The 21,477-nt window shown below is 38.2% G+C and overlaps 1 protein-coding gene across 1 annotated transcript in view; it reads right to left on the bottom strand.

Moving 5' to 3' along the window:
- COL24A1 (collagen, type XXIV, alpha 1) overlaps positions 1-21,477 on the bottom strand; it is a gene marked incomplete at its 3' end in the record, with an annotated part of 122,642 nt that overhangs the window by 83,714 nt on the left and 17,451 nt on the right. The window contains exons 8-13 of the mRNA XM_008947170.1: positions 20,269-20,334; positions 18,686-18,775; positions 15,386-15,439; positions 11,819-11,905; positions 9,146-9,199; positions 2,532-2,576 (exon numbers count right to left, since the gene is read on the bottom strand). Of these exons, the coding sequence (XP_008945418.1) occupies positions 2,532-2,576; positions 9,146-9,199; positions 11,819-11,905; positions 15,386-15,439; positions 18,686-18,775; positions 20,269-20,334 (396 nt within the window). The remainder of the gene's footprint in view (positions 1-2,531; positions 2,577-9,145; positions 9,200-11,818; positions 11,906-15,385; positions 15,440-18,685; positions 18,776-20,268; positions 20,335-21,477) is intronic.

Raw genomic sequence — 21,477 nt, 5'->3', positions numbered from 1 at the left:
GAGAAAAGCTGGGCCCACTGGCAGGGAGTCAGGAGTGTCTGTCTGTGGAGTGCACTCCACAGAGCTTCCTGGTTCAGGGCAGACCTCCTGACTCTCCCTGGAGCTGGGCCCTGGTCTACTTAGGCCTCTGCGAACGCGGGTCGATCGGGTGAGAGTTGCCACGTGGGCACCTTTTTCTCATGTGTTCAGCTTGCTGGTCTGGCTGTTTACCATGCCAACTATGGGCTTCCTCGGTTCACTGTTTGTACCACCTGTTGTGGGCCGGGTCATGTTGTTTGTGGGATCGTTGGGGGTGGCGTCGATCATGTACGAGCTTGTTGACTTGTTTGTACCCCCGGCGGTCATTCATATAGTAACATTTCTGTCTACAATACAGTCTGCATATTGGTTCATCTCCCTGCTGGTGGTATCATTTTTGTTGGGCCTGGTAATTGGCAAAACACCAAGCTATACAACCATACCATAAAATTTACTCATCATATCTAACTCGATCAATTTCAGTTATGTATCCTTTAAAAAGGACTAAAAGAAGAGTAGTATAAGGTTTTGTGAAATAAAATGGTGCATCCCTTAATTCTATAATAAAAACATAGATGCTGTTTGTAAAAAGTAATTGAGGAGAACTGTAGATGACAAGTCGTTATAATGAAGTAACTGCACTCATCCTAGGTGTATTTTAGCAATTGTGTTAAATGTTTTAAAGAACCATCCTTCTGACCTTACAAGGTCTTTTTGTGTTGTTCTTCTAGAATCAGATCAATATAGCATTGAATTAGTCATGAATGCATAGAACTTGTCTCCATCTTCTTCCTCCTCATCAAATTCAAAAGTAATTTTTGTTGTTTTATTACTTAACATCTACGCATGGACTGTTCAGTTTCAGAAAAAACCCACACTTTTCTGAGATGTGCCAAATGCCATGGGCCCATCACTGGGACATAAGAAGCTTCAACTACCTCATTTTAAACAAGAAAAGTCTATAAATTGGACATGCTCCCAGCCTGACCCTTCCACCCACTCATATGTCAGTGTACCAGAGCAAGGGCCCAGGACCCCTCTCTGAGATGTTCACAAGTGATTTATGATGAAACAGCAGTCTTAGGCAGCAGAATAAGACATGCAGATGCAAAAAGTGATTGCAGTATTTTTTGTTTAGATGAGCTGCCATTGAGAGGATTCTGACACCTGCTTTCACCCTTCAGTGATTAATCTTCTGACAGATGTTCTTGTCATCGAACTAGGATCCATGGTCTCCTGTTTTGGCTCAGCTGTACCTCAGAATATGAGTATATGAAAAAAAACCCAACTATAAAAGCAGTAGAATAATTCCATTTACAACTTATCTTTTAAATCTTTTCCTTTGTTACCAGCATTCACAAATTCAGAAGAATGCCTGTCTTTGCTGCACAAGCTTCTAAGACCTATACACACAGGTAGGTGCTACAGATGACAATTAACTGGTCTAACTCATCACCTTCACCAGCCAGCCCTGAAAATATCATCAGTAAGAATTACGTGCAAAATAAAACTTTCCTCTAAAGTGTTCTCTTAAAAGCTATGTCAGAGGGTTTTGTAAGTGATAATAATGAAGGAAAATATTTACAGCACCAGTATAAGAACACTGAAATATCAAACAGTTGCACATCACCAGTTTTCACTCTTGACTATGAGTTGCATTCTAAAGAACTGACACACCTGATTGCATAAATAATAAGCAGAATTACTTTTCAATGCAAACCTCACTTCTTCCCCTTCATGGTAACTGACTGATTACTTTTCACTTGCAACTTATTCAAAGATCGAGATGCTCTTCTCCTTATATTAAGAATGACTCTTTTTTTCCCCCACTGGTTCTTTATCTCACTGCTAAATTACAGTCATCACAGAAAAATACCTGTGGACAAAAATCACTTAACTCATTCAGTTAAGATTTGTGTATAAAATTCACTGAAGTCACAGATGATGTTCATGAGTTTTCATCTCCCTTTGGGTGTTTATCATCTGTCACCATCACCATTTCCCTTTCAGTATCATCCAAAGCAGACTCATGCTTCTGCATATTCTGCCATCAGGGGCCTTGTTAATGGTAATAAGACACACCAGCAACTGGATGTCTTTCAAATTTACATACAGATTGCTTCTTAAACTGGCATGGAAGTGAGAAAAAGTATTAACTAACCATTTAATTTTCTACATGCTAGGACATTTAAAACACATTAAATCAGCAGATGTTTTGAGAGAATTTGAACTGTGTCTCAAAGAATTTTACATCAGCCTTTGCCAAGCCAGTGTGGTAGTTGAAAAAAACCCAAGCTGGTCTTCTCCATTTAATCTATACCTTTCTTTTTTTTTACCATGCTGATCTCTAAATAATCTGAATGTTTGGTCAAGGTCTGTCAAGTATTTCCTTAAGCAGTCAGTAATTTATACTGATGACTTAAACTGAACACTTATATTGGATTATGCATTCTTCATTTCTATCTTCAATTGTTCATTTGTAGAGTATATTGTACTGTGCTTTCATCACTTACCTGCTCACCCTGCAGCCCTCGCAGTCCCAAATAACCCTTAAGACCCTGCAGATAGAGAAACAGATATGTGATACAGTCAAACAAGAAAACCGGACCTATTTTTTTACTCTAATCCCACCTCCCTTTATCAAAAAAAAAAAAACCCAAACATTATCTGAACTTGTTTGTCTGCAGTATTAGTGTGGTTTACCTTCAGCAGCTCATATGAAAGCTGAGCCAGAGAGAGGACGAAACCTTCATGGTAGTTTAGAGAATTTCAAGATATCAGCATGCTTAAGGACAGTTCCAGACTTGTACTCTTTTAGATAAATGAGTACATGAGATGCTGTCACCGGTTATTGCTGAGGAATTTGATCTGGTACAGTGCATTCCCCCATTCCAAATCTTTGTCACAATGACTTTTCTGAACAAGGCAATTGGCTGTATATAAGTAGAGGGACATCCCAGACTATTCTAGGACACTCTCAAGACAGATCATCCAGGACACATGACACCTCTTTTTAAAATTAACATAGAAAAAATTCCAGCCCTTATATTATGGAATTTATATCTTCCCTGTAGTGCTAGAATGCACAGAACTGTCAAACTTTACTCCCTGTGCATTGAACATTTCATGAATATTTCAGCTCTTAAAGAAAAAAAGAATAATTAAAAATAGAGCTGGAACCTGCCATCTGCACATCAGTACATTTGAAAGGACAACCTTCTTCTTGGATGTCTTTATGCTGTGCTAAACATACTCAGACAAGCTGGCCTAAAAGAGAGTCTGTAACAGTTGCATGATTGATGCAGAAGCCAAGTGTCTGGTCTCCACATCCCTTGCAAGAGGTACTGGGAATACAGAAGTTCCAAAAGCTGCAGCTTGAAAGAGAAAGACCAAAACAATCCCTATTTTGGATAGAAATCTATCATAACATTGGCCTCAAAGACATTGACGGAGTAGCGGGAGTGTCTTGGCTGATGTCAAACATCTGGCTGCCTTGTGGCATGATGATACTCATTATTCACTAGAGACTTAAAACCCACTGTAATAAGAAAGAATTCTGCAGCTGATTTCAGCAGATCAGGTATCCCAAAGTTTTGGATAAGCTTCTGCATGACCACAAGAATATTTCTGCATGAAATTAATTATATCATCATATACAAAATGAGAAAACGGAATGATTTTGCTTGATGATAATTTATATCATAGAAGATAATGAGATCCATGAAGCTTGAACATGTGCAACTTTGCTATCATAGGCTTGCCTGAGGAATATTGATCCAAAAGAGGTGTACTCACTGAGAAACCTAAAGGCCTCATTTTCTCAAAACCCAACACAGCAGGTGTCCTTTCATTTTGCTAATCACACATGGCATTACCAATTTGCACAATTATAATGTATTCTGGCTTCAGTCCTCTCCTGTAGCTGAACTCTAAATAACTGATATATGTTATCTTGAATCTAAGGAGGCGGGTCTCCATTACTGTTGGAAGGAAAAAAAACCAATAAAAATATATAATACAGGTAGCCAGGAGCTGATCTTGGACAAACCAGTTAATATAAAATACCATGATTTACTATATTAATGCATGCCTAAACCAAAATTTTTAATTGAATAACTAATGCAGAACTAAATATGCCAGCATAAGCCAGTAACTCATCTGTCAAATTTTCAAAATGGGACTCAGAAAGCCTTCTAGTTTTTTTACAGTCCCTACTCTGTATTTAATTAATTTTGCTCATTTCAGAATTTCATCCTCTCTATGCTTATGTGATCAACTAAATAGGTGTTGCTAGAAGAGATATCTCAGTAGTTTATTATTTCAGTACAACAAGAAAAGGAAAGCAAATGTCGCTGTACACAGAAACACTCAAATATAAGTTTATCACAGTTTAGTTTCAAAGTGGGTCAGTTTAGATGATGAACACCTGCATGGACAGTCTCAAAAAAGGCGCACAAGGAACTGAGATGAAGGAGGATTGATTACTGGTGCGCATGTTTCTACACAACAGCACCTTGCCTCTGCCAGAGGAAAACCACTCTGAACTCATACTTTAGAGTAGTAGGCCAATATTCTTATTCAGAGTTAACAGAGCCTTAGTTAATTTTAACTCACTTAATACTGGTTGGAAATGAAGCTAAACTATGCTAAAATGAATATTATTCCAAGTAGAGAGTTTTCACATTGGGGTTTCCTTTCCTATGACAGCTAATCTTCTTAAAATTCTTAGTTTTTTTATGAGCTTGGGTTCATGTTTTCAGACATACTCATGTAAGTAAAACCTAGTTTGCTCTGAGCTGAGATGAAAGTAAATGAGAAGAATATAAGTTCACATGCACAGATTTGTAGAATTAAATACCTCCCAATTTTTAATGAAGATTCATGTTCCAAATTAAAAGTTCAGTGTGGAAGAAAAGGGTTTGAAGCTTCCAATTATAGCAATACAGACTTCAAGCACATTACAGAAAACACAGCAAGTTGCAAGAACACTTTGTTCTGTGTGAAAGAAAAATCTTTACCACCAATACGACTCAGAATAGACTTCATAGCAAGTTTTAAGTGCCTTGACTTCTACCATATGTCTAGCACAGTGGGACCCAGACTGAGTGAAGTCTGTATATAGCGAAATGTAGATGTTTCACAACAAGGACTGTTCAAGCCAAGTCTCCCCATCTTACTGGTGACCACTGCATTTTATTAAAATGTCTATGCATTTGTTATTAAAATACATCTGGCATAACACTGGTAACCTTGCTAGAAAGCCAAGAAGTTTCTGTAACCTCTAAAAGTCAGTAGGTGCAGTGTTATACCTAAGGCTACAACCATCAAGTTACAAGGAGATATTAGTTTTTGAAAAGTCTGGAAAAGAAGTATTTCTGGGCATGGGGTAAGACTAGCATATAGACAGACTTCCATGTGCTTACTTATCAGCTCCACGTTGTCACCACATGGCATCTAGTTTTGAAAAACTTCTGCATTGGCAAATGTTTTTTGTTGTCTCGGGTTTTTTTGTTTGTTGTTTCGTTTGTTTTCCTCATAGCGCCATTCTGTCTTGTTTGCTGCTATTTATTAACAAAGCTAAGACACATTTCACCTAGCATCTCTTAGGGTAAATGCCCTAAGGAATAGGAATATAATTTAAATTAGAAAAAAAAAAAAAAAAACCAAAAAACCAACAAACTGTATATATAGAAGATGGACCTTCTCTCCATCCAATTCAGTAAAGGAATTTATCTCAGAAAGCTGAAGCTTCCTCCTGCTCAAGGAAAAATGCACTTTCTCAGAGAAGCAATTTGAGACGTTTGGTATCCTAACATTGACATCACCACAGGTGCTGCTTTGAAATTTATCTGTGTTACCGTTTATAGGATGCAAAAGTCAAGACAAAAGGAAATACAGAACCCTTCTCAGGTTGCAACCAAGTTTTTTCCTTCAACATCTTAGCATATTACACTGTACTATGTGAATTTTATCAGGATTTTATATACACAGATTCCTGTATTTTACTGTTATACACATATTAGACAAGGAATAAAGCTACCCCCAAAAAATGTAGCCTGTCTTTTTAAAAATCTTTTCCAATGTCATTATAAAGTACATGCAACCACACAGGCACTGCAGCCATCCTAATGGACTGTCATGATCCCAGGCAAGTTAATGTCCAGGAGTACTGTCCTTTGGCTGACAATCTAACCCCCGGGACCCTGGCTAGAAGAGGCAAGTACTTGCCTGTCTGTACAGTGAAGTAGGTCCTTTTTGGGGACAGTCTCTGGACTGATACAAGGGAAGTTTTGAGTACCGATTTAAAGATGGTCCTGTCAAAACAGTTCCAGATACTTCAAAAGATGCGTGAGAGAAACAAGCCACTAAACTCTTCATAACCATACGATTCTCTGTTCCAATGCTAGCACAAATATGGAGCTCTACCCCAAGCAAAACTTTGCTTTTTATAGTGTGTTACAGGCATGAGAAATATGTCGTATTTTATATGCAGTCACAAGGACGCATACTCTGATACATGGCATATAATGAAAAATAGTCAGTCATAATAACTTGTTCCCAGAGTCCTGATTATTAACATACATTCATTTTACTATCTGACTAAAAAAAACCCCATAGATTCTTAGCTCTATAAAAAGAAACACATCATGTTACAGCTCTAACTCAAAACAGTAGTTTACTAGTGCTGTTCTATTGCAAGGCTTCAAACTTTCTTGGGGAGGGTAAAATGAATTTTTCCAGGAAACTCTCCTGACCTTATCTTGGGTATTCAGAAAAAATTAGAGCCAAAAGCACATGGAATATGGCTTCTCAAAGTCATTATTGTCTAAAAAAAAAAAAAAAAAGAAAACAGTATGAACACTTGCCTCAAACTTCCACAACACGTTTTTGTATCAGCACCAAATAACATTGCACAGGAAGTTCAGAATCGGGCAAATTCTGATGACAAAAGTTGTTAAACCATCTCCACCACAGCCATCTTGGCCTGGGGCCATCCTGCCCAGGTCAGCAGGCATTGCAGCCCACCCTCTGCTTCAGTCCTCCAAAGCCACCAGTCCAGTTGGTGGGAAATGGATAATAAATTCCATAAGGAAAAAACCCTCACTTTTCTTTGCCTTTCAGGAAACATGGACAAAAGTCAATGTGAAAAAAACAGTAATTGCCATGAAATGAACATAGATTTGTATTACAATATTGAAAATATCTAGAAGAGCTAAGAGTTTTTCTTTGCTATCAAATATCTCACTGTTTAGAAACTACTCATTCAACAAAAGCCTACTGTCAAAATCAAATAGAGTTTGGGACACCATTAATGCATATGTAGGATTTTATAACTCCCTTTTTACCTGGATGCAAAAGAATATCAGAAATATGTTATTGACTCAATGTTATAGCAATTCCCAATAGTACTGGTGTACAAAATAAAAATGGAAGTACTCGATTTTTCTGCTGTTTTTTCTTACAGCTGGTTTCCTTCACTTGTGTGCACATTAATTTGAAAATAACTTCTGAGATAATGAGCTAACAACATGTTTACCTATTTGCATATACTGAAAAGCAATAATGAAAGATCGAGTATTGAAAATACTATACATTGTGTGCTTATAATGAAAAAAAATGAAGTGTGAAATACTTTTAACCATTTACAGATGTGCTGTTCAAAAGCTGGTGTTTCTACATTCTGAGTCAGGTAGAAGTTATATTAAACTGGTTCTAGTTAGCATCTGATGTATATGACATGGAAACAGAAAAAAAATTCCACTGATTAAGTGAGCATGATTCTCCACAGAATCTTTAACCCTCAGATAAGGAATGAATTCTTGTGGCAGGAAGAGAGCATGGTGGCCATAAGATTTTAATTTCCTTGCCTCTAAATGTCATCTTGTAATCCAGAACAAGTGACAGCTGCTTCCCATCTTGAAACCTTTTAGGACAAAACCTACTTGGTTTTTGCAGCGAAACTATAAACCTGATAAACAAAGAAACAACACCACTTGGGGAATCTCAAGGTAGCCCAACATCAGCAGTGACAAAAGCTATCAGCATCCAGGCTTTTACAGGTTAGCTCTCAGCAGAGGGGATGCAGATTCCTGTCACAGCTATACATTTCCTCAGTTCATAGAACTGTGGACCACATGTTTGGCAAAACAAATTTCCACATTCCTCCTGGTGCTAATTCAGTGATAGCTTCCTTTTCTCGACACCCTTTTACTATGTTCTGTGTATAAATGTTGTTGCAATGCCGTTTTTCTTTAGATTCAATAGCAGGAAAGGATTTAATTAATATTCCTTCCCTATACGTCAAAAATCAGGGACAGAAATACCAGGGCCTACCTTTCTAACAATTCATTCCCTCCTTTTGATGGACACTTTACAGTTGCCATTAGTGTTACACATACTACTCCAAAATTCTGCTGTGATATCTGCTCTCCATGATTTTCTATTATACTTGCAACACCAAACTATCTTCTGCAAGGAACCGTGTTTAATAGTATTCATCTCTCAGCTTTTTTGCTGATTTTTGCCACCTCACCAGCTTGTCACCAGTCCCAAAACTACCTATCTGCTTTATTTGTGCCTGTATACATACATAGGACAGACATTATTTGGATACATTTCTGCCAGGTGTGGCACCTGACGTCACATATTAAGAAGAATCATACTATGCAGCATTCAGAATTGGAACTTATACCACCTGAGTTCTATTTTAGCAATTCTGGCACAAGTTTGGATAAAAAGCAAATAATTCAGTGCAGAAATACTGAGTACATGATCTCGTGAAGCTTTTTCCATACCACAAAATACACAATATAGAAGAACTTAAAGAAACTATCACTGACAACTGGGAAGCCGATCATCCTAACACCATTCCATTCGAGCAGGGGCATGCCATGCCTTTTGAAGAACATCAACCTAAGCAGCTATGATTTACATTCTGTTGCAATGATCTCACTTGGGGGAAGGTTTTCCACCATTGGCCCTAGAGCCAGACACAGTAGACAGTCACATTACCAACAGCAAACTTAAAGTCCTTCTGTTGCCATATGTTGCCAATCACCAGATATCCACGTGATGGCCACTGATTTGAGCCAGGGAAGGTTAAACAAAAAAGAAAACAGAATCTTACCTTTTGGCCTTTGATCCCAGGTGGTCCTGGAAAGCCTATGGGGCCTGGGTCACCCTGTACAACAAAAAAAATCCAGAGTCGTCATGTTTCATTGGAACTTCACACAGGACTATAAAAATGTAGGACTTTGTATCTTCACTGCCCTCTTGGACATTAGTTATGAAAAGCTACTGTTGTTTAATCAGATGCAGATTTCTTCTTCTTGAAGTAGGAAAATTGAAAAGGCAACAGGTCCTGCAACCAGCTGGTGCAACCTGCATGCTCCTGTATCATACAGCATGGGCACATTATGGCTGAAGCAGACTTAGTTCATAAACTCACAACATTTAACTAACATAAATGGGAGTGAGGAAGCTGTACAACTCTTGAGGTAGCCCTTCCCTCAGAAGGGAGTGGTTTCACTTCAAATTAACATAAATATTTAAATATGACTTTTTATGGTTTGTGTGAACATTATACCAACAATACTTTCTGAGGAATCGGGACACCATTATGGTACATGCTGCATAAAACATGGCATAAAAACTAATCTGTGTAAAAGGCAACATGAAAGATGCATACAGACAAAAGTGTTATGGTGGCATATGGCTATTCTCATTCAAGTTCTTTAAACTTTGCAACTACATGACAGTATATGTGAACGAGCACTAGAGCACCTCAAATCTAGGGAGTTAGAAAAAGATGCAATTTCTTTAGGGTTTTTGCAGATGCTGGCAGAGAAAAGCGTGTTCCCATTCTTTTTTCCTTGCTCAGGATGAACAACAAAGAGACTTACTCTTCCAAGATTAGTATCCAAATTCAGTGAGACAAAGAACATATCCTGGAAGTGAGTTAGCATGAGAGGAAATTCAAATCCATTAGTTAGGGTGAGCAAATTTGACTTGTGGGAAAAGCTCAGAAGCCAAAATAATGAGAACTATAAAAATTCATATCAACCCCATATTTTGGGATGATAGATGCATTCTGTGTGTATTTAGATGTAGGTCATACACATACGTAGGTGGGCTTTAGACTGCTCTGTAGCACCTTGGTCTCACACCAAAGAACACGACTTGCAGGTAGACACATATAGCTCATAATACTTTGATCAGATTGTCAAAAGCAATCTGATCAAAGCGTTATGGTTGGTTTGTATTGGTTAGATTAAAATAATGTTGCTATTTCTACAAAAGCTGATGCTCAATTTCTTATCATTGCATTAACAGACATTTCTGAATTTTGCTCAGCAGCCTTTTAAAACCAATACATACATTTCTGAGTTTTAGGCTTGGACAAAATGTATGCGTTAAAAAATGTTATGTACACATCAGCAGCTAGTAAACAATAGTTATTTCACAGAGTCATAGAATCATTTAGGTTAGAAAACACCTTTAAGATGATCAAGTCCAACCATTAACCTAACTCTACCAAGTCCACTGCTAAACCATGTCCCTAAGCACCATATCTACCCGACTTTCAAATACATCCAGGGATGGTGATTCAACAAATTTCCTGGGCAGCCTCTTCCAGTGCTTGATAACCCTTCCAGTGAAGAAGTTTTTCCTAATATCGAACCAAAACTTCCCCAGCACAACTTGAGGCCACCTCCTCTTGTCCTATAACTTGGTATGTGCAAAAAGAGATCAGCACCCACCTCTCTACAACCTCCTTTCAAGCAGCTGTAGAGAGTGATAAGGTCTCTTTTGAGCCTCTTCTTTTTCCAGGCTAAACAATCCCACTTCCCTCAGCTGCTCCTCCTAAGACTTACACTCTAGGTCCTTCACCAGCTTAGTTGCCCTTCTCTGAACCAATCCAGCACCTCGATGACTCTCCTGTACTGAGGTGCGATTAGCAAGCATTTACTAATGCTTGCTTCATTACAGAGAGAGCTCCACAACTCCTACTGTGTTTTCTACTTAGCACAAATGTTCCACAACTAAACTACTGGCAAACCCTCTTAATAAAACTTAGCTTAAACCCAAGATATTCTAAAAGATACAAAGTAGGTTAACACGTTATAATGCAAACACGCAATTACAGTTTTAATATCATCACACTGATTTTAAAGTTCCGTATATAGTCAGCAGATTCACAAACTAATTATTGCAAGCCTTCAAGCCTACAACTTCTATGAAGAACCATTTAAAATACTTATAGTCAAATATTTTGGGCAGTAAGAGCAACCACTAGCTTGGCTAAAGGAGCTTAGGAGGAACTAGCAAGAAAAGCCACTGAAAAGAAAGGACAAATCTTAGCATCAAGACTCTGTTAAAAAGTGATTAAATACAACACGACATACGACAACGTGTCCACTTGTCATCACCAAATTCTGCCTTATATAACTTTATGGAACAACGCAAGGTACTAAAGAAAACTGGAGTCTGCACTTTTTAAGGTGGTGTGAACACAATTCAGTTTCATTGTTCTAAAAGTACTTTTAATTTTAATTTTTAATTTTATTTTTATAAATGAAATCAAATATATAATTTAAGTTTCAGCTTCAAATACAATTTTTTGTCTTTGGTTGATTATAAGACCTGTATCTGCACTGGTCTGTCTCATGTAATTGTCAAAACATACCAATGTCATAATAAATACAAAGCAGTGTGCTGTTACAGCTTTTCTAAGTATTAAATAAGACCTCATAAAAAAGTCGGACAGATAAAACATTTTCCTATAATTATAACGTATTACCTTTTCTCCACGTTTTGCTTGTCCTGGAGAGAATCCTGGGTCTCCTTTAGGGCCCTGTTGCAAAGAAATCAAGCTCATTAATATCATCTGGGAAGAGAGTTTTCAAAAGTATATTTGGAAATATTTTCAACCGTTATAGCAAGAGGAGTGGGAATATTCATATAAAATGCACTTCCAATTACAGGACTTATTTTTTTCTCATACCTTTTTCAATAAAGAGCTATAACAAATGTAATAGTGTGAGCTCACATCAAAATGAGATTGCATTCTCCAAATTTCATAATGTCATAAAACTTTTGTCAGCAGATGTTACTGGTAAATCTGAGCAGGATCACAGCACACACCACAACTGAAAGGCTCTCCCCATGTCTCCACCACTTCAGGCCACCACCTATTCCCCAAACACCGTGCCAGATTGTTGGGCTGTTATTACTGCATTGATGATAAACGTGTCCAGGCTTCCTCACGCTCAGTACATACCCCACACAGCACAGACATCATGGCTGGTAAACTGCAAACATGCAGCAAAAGCCTCTGCTCAGTCACAAATTACTTCCTAGCAGATGAGACAGCTTATCACTCTTGGCCAGGAATTACTGTCCACATGCAAGACTAGGACACGGAGAGGGGAAAAGACGCTGCCACACCATCTCCTTTTCCAAAACCCTGCTGCTGGAGCCCACCACCACATGAAGCACCAGGCATTGTCCTGGGGCATGCCATGAGCTGGTCAGGGCCAGCTCGGCCTGGCAGTGAGCCGTACAGAGCTGTTGGCTACAGACAGCTCTGCCTCCACAAACCCACACCCCTCAGGGTCAAATGCACTGCAGCGAATGGCACCTGCTGAGACAGCCCTGGATGAACTGCTTCACACTGAGCAGTTCCCAGAGCATTGGCTGAAACCGCATTCACACACTCATAACCAAAAATACAGTAATTGAGGAGGAAATGGGGAACCCCTTGGTCTAATTAGTACTAAAAGCTGCTTGCAAAAGACAGAGTAACATTTAATTGACCTGTTCACGTAACTGGCACAGGCTGCAACAGTGCTTTTGATTTCAAATCTGGAGAGTAACACCAACTGCTACTAACAAGCATCAAGATCTACCCTTCTCACTCAAAAATACATTCAATGTAGCCAAGGAAATGAATTTTATTATTAAAGCTATCCCACAGCTATGCTAGGTTAAGGATGATACATGACCTTCATTATAAGACAACCAAAGTTGGGAAAAACAGCTGTTGAAAGACTGCCAGGACAATCCCACTGTCAGGGGCAACACTGGGTGCTCAGAGGGGTGTACCAGACCAGCAGAGGAAGGCTCCTGGTGGGCAGCCGTTTCACCTCTGAAACGTACAGGGCTGTCACTTCACATGCTACGGGGCTCCACACTCTTACGTACAGTACTGCAGACCAGGGGTTTTCCTTCCCTCTGCACTTCAGATTTGTACATGTGTGGCCACTTGCGAAATTAAGCTTGCTGAACACTAAATAAAGACTGGAAATATGGCAAAATTAATATTTTGTGTTAAATTGATGTGTCGAGTCACGGCAAACAGTTCTTCAGCACAGCAGGAGTTATCTGAATATTTTCCAGCTGATCTACATTTTGGAAGGCAAACAGCTATATTCCTTGAACAAGTCCAGTCTCTCTTCTGCTTCCATTTTCCATCACAGGCATATTATAGTGAGAGTTGTAATAAAGCTGTGATCAGCTCTCGGCTAGTTAAAAACTTACCCATCATCTTTCCTTTCCCTTATAAGCACAATTAATTCCTCATTATTTTTACTTTAAAAACCAAACAGACATTTTTATGCATGGCTCTCAGTTGGGGATCAACCTGTCACCATAGGTCAAGATGTGAGGATAAAACAATGCACTTCATTATTCAATCTATGTAACATTACATGTCATTAGAACAGTGCCAGAATCCACAAACCAGATTTTCTTAACTAACCCATTTTTTAGAAAGCCAGGAGTACAGCCAAACCTCATGAATACTTTTAAATTACTTTAAAAATACTGTTTATCAGGAATTAAATGGCAGGACATCAGCTCTCAGTTCAAACTGGTAGCACATGCTCAGGGCTGGACACTATAAGTGTATTACGTCCCACGCTTCAAAAGTGAGTGCATAAAGGATGCTTAAGCACAAGAGGAAAAAAAACATATGCATCTCAAAGGCAGAAAAAAAAATTTCTGCATTAATTTACTGACATAAAATTGTTGTTACTTGTCTGCAACGCTTCAAGATCAAATGAGTGTGTTCCGTTTCAGCTTACACAGACAGTCTGGCTCAACTGGATATTCATAATCAAAAACTCGGTGAGCACCTGGCTAATTATTATTTAAAGAAAAATGTTTCAGAAGATACTTGTACTGAAAGGATATTTTACAGTCTAACAGAAATGAAAGAGATCACTAAACAGCTACTACTACATATGTAATAGGTACATACACACACAATCCCTTCTATTCTTAAAATCATGGAGACATCCACAGAACTGATCAGAATTAAGATCCAGTGGAGGGGAAAATACATTATTAAACAAATCCTAGGACTAATCAGTTACAATTATTTTCCTAGTGATGTATTCCACTACACACATGTAGTGTGCATTCCTTTACACAGACAGCATAAATATGGTAAAAATTAATTCTTAATCTCAGAGTTTAACTGTTCCTACAGAAGTAGATAATAACAAAAGCACACACACACACAAAATAAAGTCACTTGGTTTTAAAGTGTTTGACACTGAAAGCTTATTAAATTTCTTTTTATGTCCTGAAGCAGTTTAACACCTGTCATGACAGGTCAGATTCCTGTCATTAGGAATCGTACCAAAACAAATCATGATTGCTGCTGTTTTTTTCCTAACATATCTATCAAATTGTTCAAACCAAATACGAGTTGAAGGCATTCCGCAACTGCACAAATCTGTCAAATCTATTTAAAGGGCCTATGTTACACAGGTTTGAAGGGTTTAATTTGTGCTCCCAGTCTAGTATTTTGTCTTTTGTTTTTAAATATCACATCCATAAATCTTCAGAAAATTAAATTAGCATATTAATAAAGTGATAATGACTGAAATAGTAGAATATTTAAATATCAAAAGTTGGGCATTGACAAAAGAGGAACCTCTAGAGAATGAGTCTATTTTTCTTCCTTTAAAAAAAACCAAACACAAACAAAAACAAAGGCAATGTAAAAAGTTACAGCAATTAAATGTTTATTTTCTCTTAAATTCCAGTTTATCAAAGAGACCAAGTTTATTTACAGGAATTGTTTTAGGAAGTACAGTTTTAGGAAGTACAGACTACTTGCATGGGTAACATTTTCCAAGTCTTCACTCCGCACACACACAGTGGTTCTTCCCCTGAATTAATTGCTATTTTTGCTTGGATTTGAAGCTCAATATTTAACTAAAATATGTTTATAGTAACAGTCTCCATCTGTAAAACAAAGAAGGCTAATTGCTTCTATTACAGGAAGCACTTCAGGAGATTCAAAAAAGTCATTAAGAAGTTAATATGTTTACATGGCAACATGGATAAATTAACTCACCTTCGGGCCTGGCAATCCCGGCAAACCTGGATTACCATGTGGTCCTGGAATACCCTAGGGAGAAAAACAAAGTGAACAAAAAAAAGGAGTGGAATTATTCAGCACTACACTGAACAAGTGTGAACAGTTTGCAGAGAATCATTTTATTGCACCATTATTATTTTTAGAAGCACTGGTTGGGACTTTCAAAGGATTCTCAGGAAATAAAATATATACATCTTCCTTAAAAATTAAAAGTGAAATTAAGTCTTTCCCTTTCTTTTAAAAATCTCAGTTTCTGTTGTCTTCCCAAGTAATTCTTAATGGGTATTTGGTACACAGTCACTACAATGTTGCTCTCCAGCCACAAAACTTAGAGGGATGGGATAAAATCAGAAAGATCAGATTCTGAGGTACTAAGCCATACATTGTAAAGACAGGCGAGTGGATCAGTTCACACTGACTTCAAAGATGACTCAAAGCAACATACTCCACCTTCTCTAAACAAATCACAGACAGAAACCCTTCACCAACTGGATTCTCCTACAGCCAGTGTGGAAAATGGGCTTGTTACTAGAAGAGTTGGCCTTAGAGCATTCCAGGAACAGAACAGGCTAATCAGGACTATCTATGCCTTCCAGGATGAGTGTCTGTTCCTGCAACATACTCAGCAATCTTCACTTCTTGACAAACTACACATTAGGGAAAATACTTGTTGCAATAACTGTCAACAACTATTCATCTTCCAAACACTGAAAGACTAAACTGGTGAAAAACCTATCCCTGGTAAGTCAGCAACAAAGTCTTTGTTGAATTCTCTAAGGCAAAAATGCCACCCAAACTATTAATTCCAAATACACAAAATAATAAGAATCTTTTTCAGCTTTCTCATATTTGGTGGTCTAACAACAGATATACTCAGTGTTTGTTTTTCCCTCACATAAGGCTGAATTTACTGATTATGCCTTGCAGTAACACTGAAAGCCATATCAAGTGCTCCATCTCACTAATGACAGTGTCGACCTAACTCCACAGAAATGCTAATCCCTTGTGCTGTTTGAGAGATTAATTTGCACACTGGCAACTCTGGAGGTGCTCTCAGGGATTTAGGAGAAAGGAAACAAGTAGCAAGTGCCAACCTAGCTGCAGTACTGAAGAGGCTCCTAGCTTTTGCTGCTTGCAGTGTTATCATCTTAGGGCACAGTACTGCAACACAGAGGTGCAAAAGTACCCACACAAACTGAAAGGCATCAGAGGAATTTCTTCTCACCAATGACTAATTCTGAAATTGTTGAAATTTCATTATGGAGAACCTCAGAATAAGCCAGGACACTTGCAAAAACTTAACAGCCAGATGTGGACATCACCCCAGAATTACATAGATCAAAATCCGTTTTTATGGTTAGAAATGTCTAACCATTAATCAAGTATTGATACTATGCACAAAGTGTCCAACCCATGTGAATCTCTGTCAGGACCTGGACCAACACCCAGGAGAGCCTGAAGAAGGCCCAGGCAATGTAGTTCCATGCTGTGCTGCTTCCCTCCAACACCCTGAGTCATATTTCAGGATCACAAATGACAGCTCACATGAAGGAAGACAGAAGTCACAAAGCAGACTGGTAGATATGGACATGAACTTTGCATCAACAGGGTTTTATGTGTTTTTTGAGTTTCTTGGTCGACATAAATATGTATATTAAACTCAGAACTACTGGCAAATACTGATCTTGACTTCTTACATATTTTTACAGGCACCTTGCTGTAAGCCATCTCTTCGCATGACCTACTCAAAAATTAATCTAGGAAACTCACATAGCAGAGTATGGTGCTCTTAAGTATTCTATATCTTAAAAAAAAAAAAAAAAAAAAAAGACCTGCAGAAAAAAAAAAAAAAAAAAACCAAAAACAACAATTGAGCAAGGGAGATCTCACCAGCAGGCATGGCTTTGAACATATGGGCAGACTCCTCTAAACCAAAGATAACTTCCCAACCATGAGTATCTACTTGGGTATGTGGGATCTTGCCTCTGATACCAGACATAGCCTTGACAGAGGCACTATGCAACATAAAAAGTTGAGTTGTAGGAATTGTCAGCTGTTACATAGAAGGATAATTTGAAAAAAGGATTCAAGAAGTTGGGAAGATACAGATTTGAGGGAATGCTTTTCATTTTATATTTTAAATGTGTCTTGTCTGCTCCCTTGACTCCAACTGTTCTAAAGCATCATTTTTTTGGCTAGTGCACCCTTTGACCAGTGCACTTTTCTACCCAGTCAGACAAGCACAGGATGTTCAACATGCTTGAGCAGCAGCTTGTTTAAACGTTCCTCAAAGGCTGAGTCAAAACTCCTCCCACGCATCTGCTGAGCCTTCATATAAACTACTCCCTTATCTCCCACTTGTGATTTGCCCATATGAGTGCACTCCAGCCATAACCACTTACATCCCACAAAAACATGTCCCAAAATCATCCACACAACAAATCCTCGACTGCTCCCTCCAGCTGCCCTTTCCCCCAGAATCAACCATGACCTGAGGGATTCATCAAGCATTTTTTTTTTTTTTTTTTTTTTTTTGTATACAACAAAATATTTGTGCAAACACAGATTTGCCCTCTTTAGTCCCATCAATTAGTCCTTGCAGTGGCACAGGCTTCTCCCATGCTCTTGGCAGCTGGGGCAGAGGTTTCTGCTCACTGTGGCAAAGCCTCTGCTCTGACCGCTGGCAAGGCTACCAGCCCTGTTCATGCTGGGGTGTGCCAAATCACACAAAACAAATCATGTGCTACTTTAGCTCATTTCTTGGGCAAACTACTCAGATATCTATCACCCCTTTTATCAAGATGAATAACAAAAGAGACTAAGATTGTGGGGAGTGGTTTTTTTTTTTTTTCCCCTTTCTGTCTTGCAGTGGTTAATTTTGTATCCACCACCTGCTCCTCTGTGGCCATGGCATGCATTGCTCACGCCTCCTCAGTCCAAAAACAAATTAACATGACCTTAGATGGCAGCAGATGGGAGCAGCATGGAAAAATTAAAAGTTAATACTGCAAGCAGCAAAAGCTAGGTACAAATGTAAGAATGCTCTGTGTACGCACCCATTTATGGAATTAACTATGCTGGAGGCTTGTAGCAAAAAAAACCCACCAACCTGTTTGCTTCGCCTTACTTTAACACAGCTGTCAAATGTTAAAAATTATACACTTTCATAATAACCAAGCACAGGAATAAAGTTGAGAAAAACAAAATTATGCAAACTGCAGTTTGATTACTGGTGGCTTGCCTAAACCTACAGAAGAACACAGCTGTGTTACTCACCCGAGGACCTCTCTTTCCTGATGGACCAGGTAAACCTGGAGGACCTGGAGGACCCTGGTGATAGAAAATCAAAATAACTGAGGCCAAAACCTGATACAAGGACAGTATCACAAGTCAGAACCAGACCAGTTCTTCTATCCAATGACTTTCTACTTGTTCAGACCTTCTCAGTTTGAAAACCAATGCCCAAACTACAAGCACGTGTTTTTAATCTGGTTCTAAATGAGATTTCTGTTTAGAAGGTATCTTATGTCATAAGAATTTGAGCTAATAATCTAGATAGTAATTTAAGTGGTTTTATATTAAAGGAAGAAGAGATTGGTTCAAGGATTAGAAACAAGCAAGTAGAGTATATTTCAGAAGAAAGAATAATTAAGCCTTTTAATAAACATGCTGGCATGCCAAACACATTTTAGAAGAGTCAGGAGTAACTGAGATACCATCTCACAGAAAAGACAGACATGAAATAGACGAACCTAAACATTGACAAATGATTGTTCAGTTTCCTATTAAAAGCTTCTCATAAGAGTAGTTGGTAGTATGCTTGACCTTGTATATAGCGAATATATTTTTCTTTAAAGAAAATGCAGGGTTTTTTTTTAAATGCTAGTATATAACCAGACGTATCTTTTGCAAATAAATTAGACAAATCACTGTAAGACTATTAGACAGCAGCATACCACCCTCTGTATATCTAGTTGTTTTGACCATAGAAAACTTTCCTTTTCTTTATGTGACTGCTGTTCACATTAAAAACCCCAGGATCTACTTCACTGTACTCAAATATGACTGAGAGTACTACACTAAAGTTTGCTCTGATTTATATCCTATTTCATCTACCACACTTGAGTCCTATGGAAGCACGGGCTATTCTTAAGAATTAATTTGGTTGCCATACTAACACCAACATGGCAAGTCCCAGCTCTAACAGTAACCCAAGTACTCCCATCACAAGGGAAGATGGGCATCAAGAAAGCCAGACCTCTCGAAGAAAATTTTACTTCACAATGAATAGTACTGCTCATCACTAAACAACACTGCTGAAAGCTGTCAAGAATACCAAGGAATTCAGAAGGGCAGCTATGGTGGCTGAAAGGGCCAACTCACAGGCTTTGCAGAAAAGGGGTAGGGGGAAAGAGAGAAGGGGAAACGATAAATACTCTTTGGGGCTTTATTAGCAAGCCAGCAAGTCACTTTATTAAGACAAAAGTTGCATTTTTAAAAACCTACATTTTTATGGAAGTGATATTTCTTTTTCTTTGGAAAGGTAATGTCACTGGCAAAGAAGACAATGCTGACTGCAGACTTTAGCACCGTCAAGCCAGTTACATTTATTTGGCCAAAATACAGGCCACTTCACACAATTCTGGGAAAAACAATCTTCTGGGGAAGAAAAAAAAAAATATTTTCCTCTCCAATTAATCATAATAATCTTAGGAATCTACTTGTAGTGCAACTGCCTGTTTGCAGTTATGCATTATGCCATGCTGAAACCCATACCCTGCACTTCTGTCCCTAGGTAATATAGAATACAAATATGTGTAAGAGTCCTGGTCTTTAGGTCAATCTGTAACCTGTCTTACTTTCAGCATAGGAGGTTTGCTGTTCACTCTGACTGCATAAACGTTCACCAGTGTTCTCCTATTTTTCTAAAGTAAAAAGACCCTGTTTTTAATAATTTTTAAAAATGTAGCAGACAGACACATGGAAAGCTTTTGACCTGGCATCCTTGTCCAAGTCCAAAAACACAGCTGAAAGGGCAGAGAGCTCCCACCCTGACAGTTCCTTAAAAATAGCCAAACCTCACCATTTTCCTAAAAGAAATCTTAATGAGTATTTTATTAAGATCCATGATCTTTGCTGAAAATTTATTGAATGAGAGCAGTGAGAATTCCCTATTTGACTTCAGATTTCTTTTAAAAAGTACTTACTTGCTTTGCAAAAAGACAAATCCTCAAACCCTCCTCAGTTTGATTACACTAATTCATAATTATCTCTCATAGAAAAAAAAAAAAAAAACCCACAAAAAGAAAAAAACGTCATCAACAACCAAGCTCTGAGCAACCCCTAAAAGAAGCAGCAAAATGTTTTGAATCATGCAGCCAGAGATGAAAAAGGCTTTCTATAACAAAGTCAGCCACAGTAGATTAAGTCTCTGGTTAATAATAAGAAGCAATTAGCACCAGCAATCCAGGGGTCTGATTAAAGTATTAACAAGGACTCTCTTTAACCAGATTATGTTACTCCTCAACCTCCAGCTCTGACTCCTCCTTCCAGCTCAAAGCAACATTTCTGCTGACAGCAGATTTAGCAGAGCAAAACTAAGTATCCCTCAGAAATGCTTTTCTGACTACTTGTAAGAGGCTATTCTACCCTACGAACTTATTCAACTTGTGAAAGCAACTACAATTTCAAGTCAGCATGACTAGTTTTATACAAGCTAGGAATGTCTTTATGCCTCTTAGATATCCACGTAAGCCATGGCCGTCAACATCTGAGAGTAAGCTAATCTCTCTTAAACCAAGGAATTAGTCATTTGTTTGAATAGCTTTCCTTCCAGCTACTGGAAACAGAAATTAAACATGTTAATGTTTGGGGTTTTTTTTTTGCATTTGACATTTTAGCCACCAAAAAAAAGTAGTGACTTTATGTCAATATTATTGATACAAATTTAAAATTTATTAAGATCAGTTTGCTCCAAACTTGTACTTTAAGGAAGTACTTTAAGGAAGGCACAACTTACTGTCCTTAGGAACCGTAAAAATTTCCTTTAGCAACCGAGGGGACAAGCT

Source organism: Merops nubicus, unplaced genomic scaffold (assembly GCF_000691845.1).
Source record: "Merops nubicus isolate BGI_N331 unplaced genomic scaffold, ASM69184v1 scaffold8809, whole genome shotgun sequence".
NCBI lineage: Eukaryota > Metazoa > Chordata > Aves > Coraciiformes > Meropidae > Merops > Merops nubicus.
Note: the sequence above shows the minus strand (reverse complement) of the source record. Positions and strands in the feature narration are given on the sequence as shown.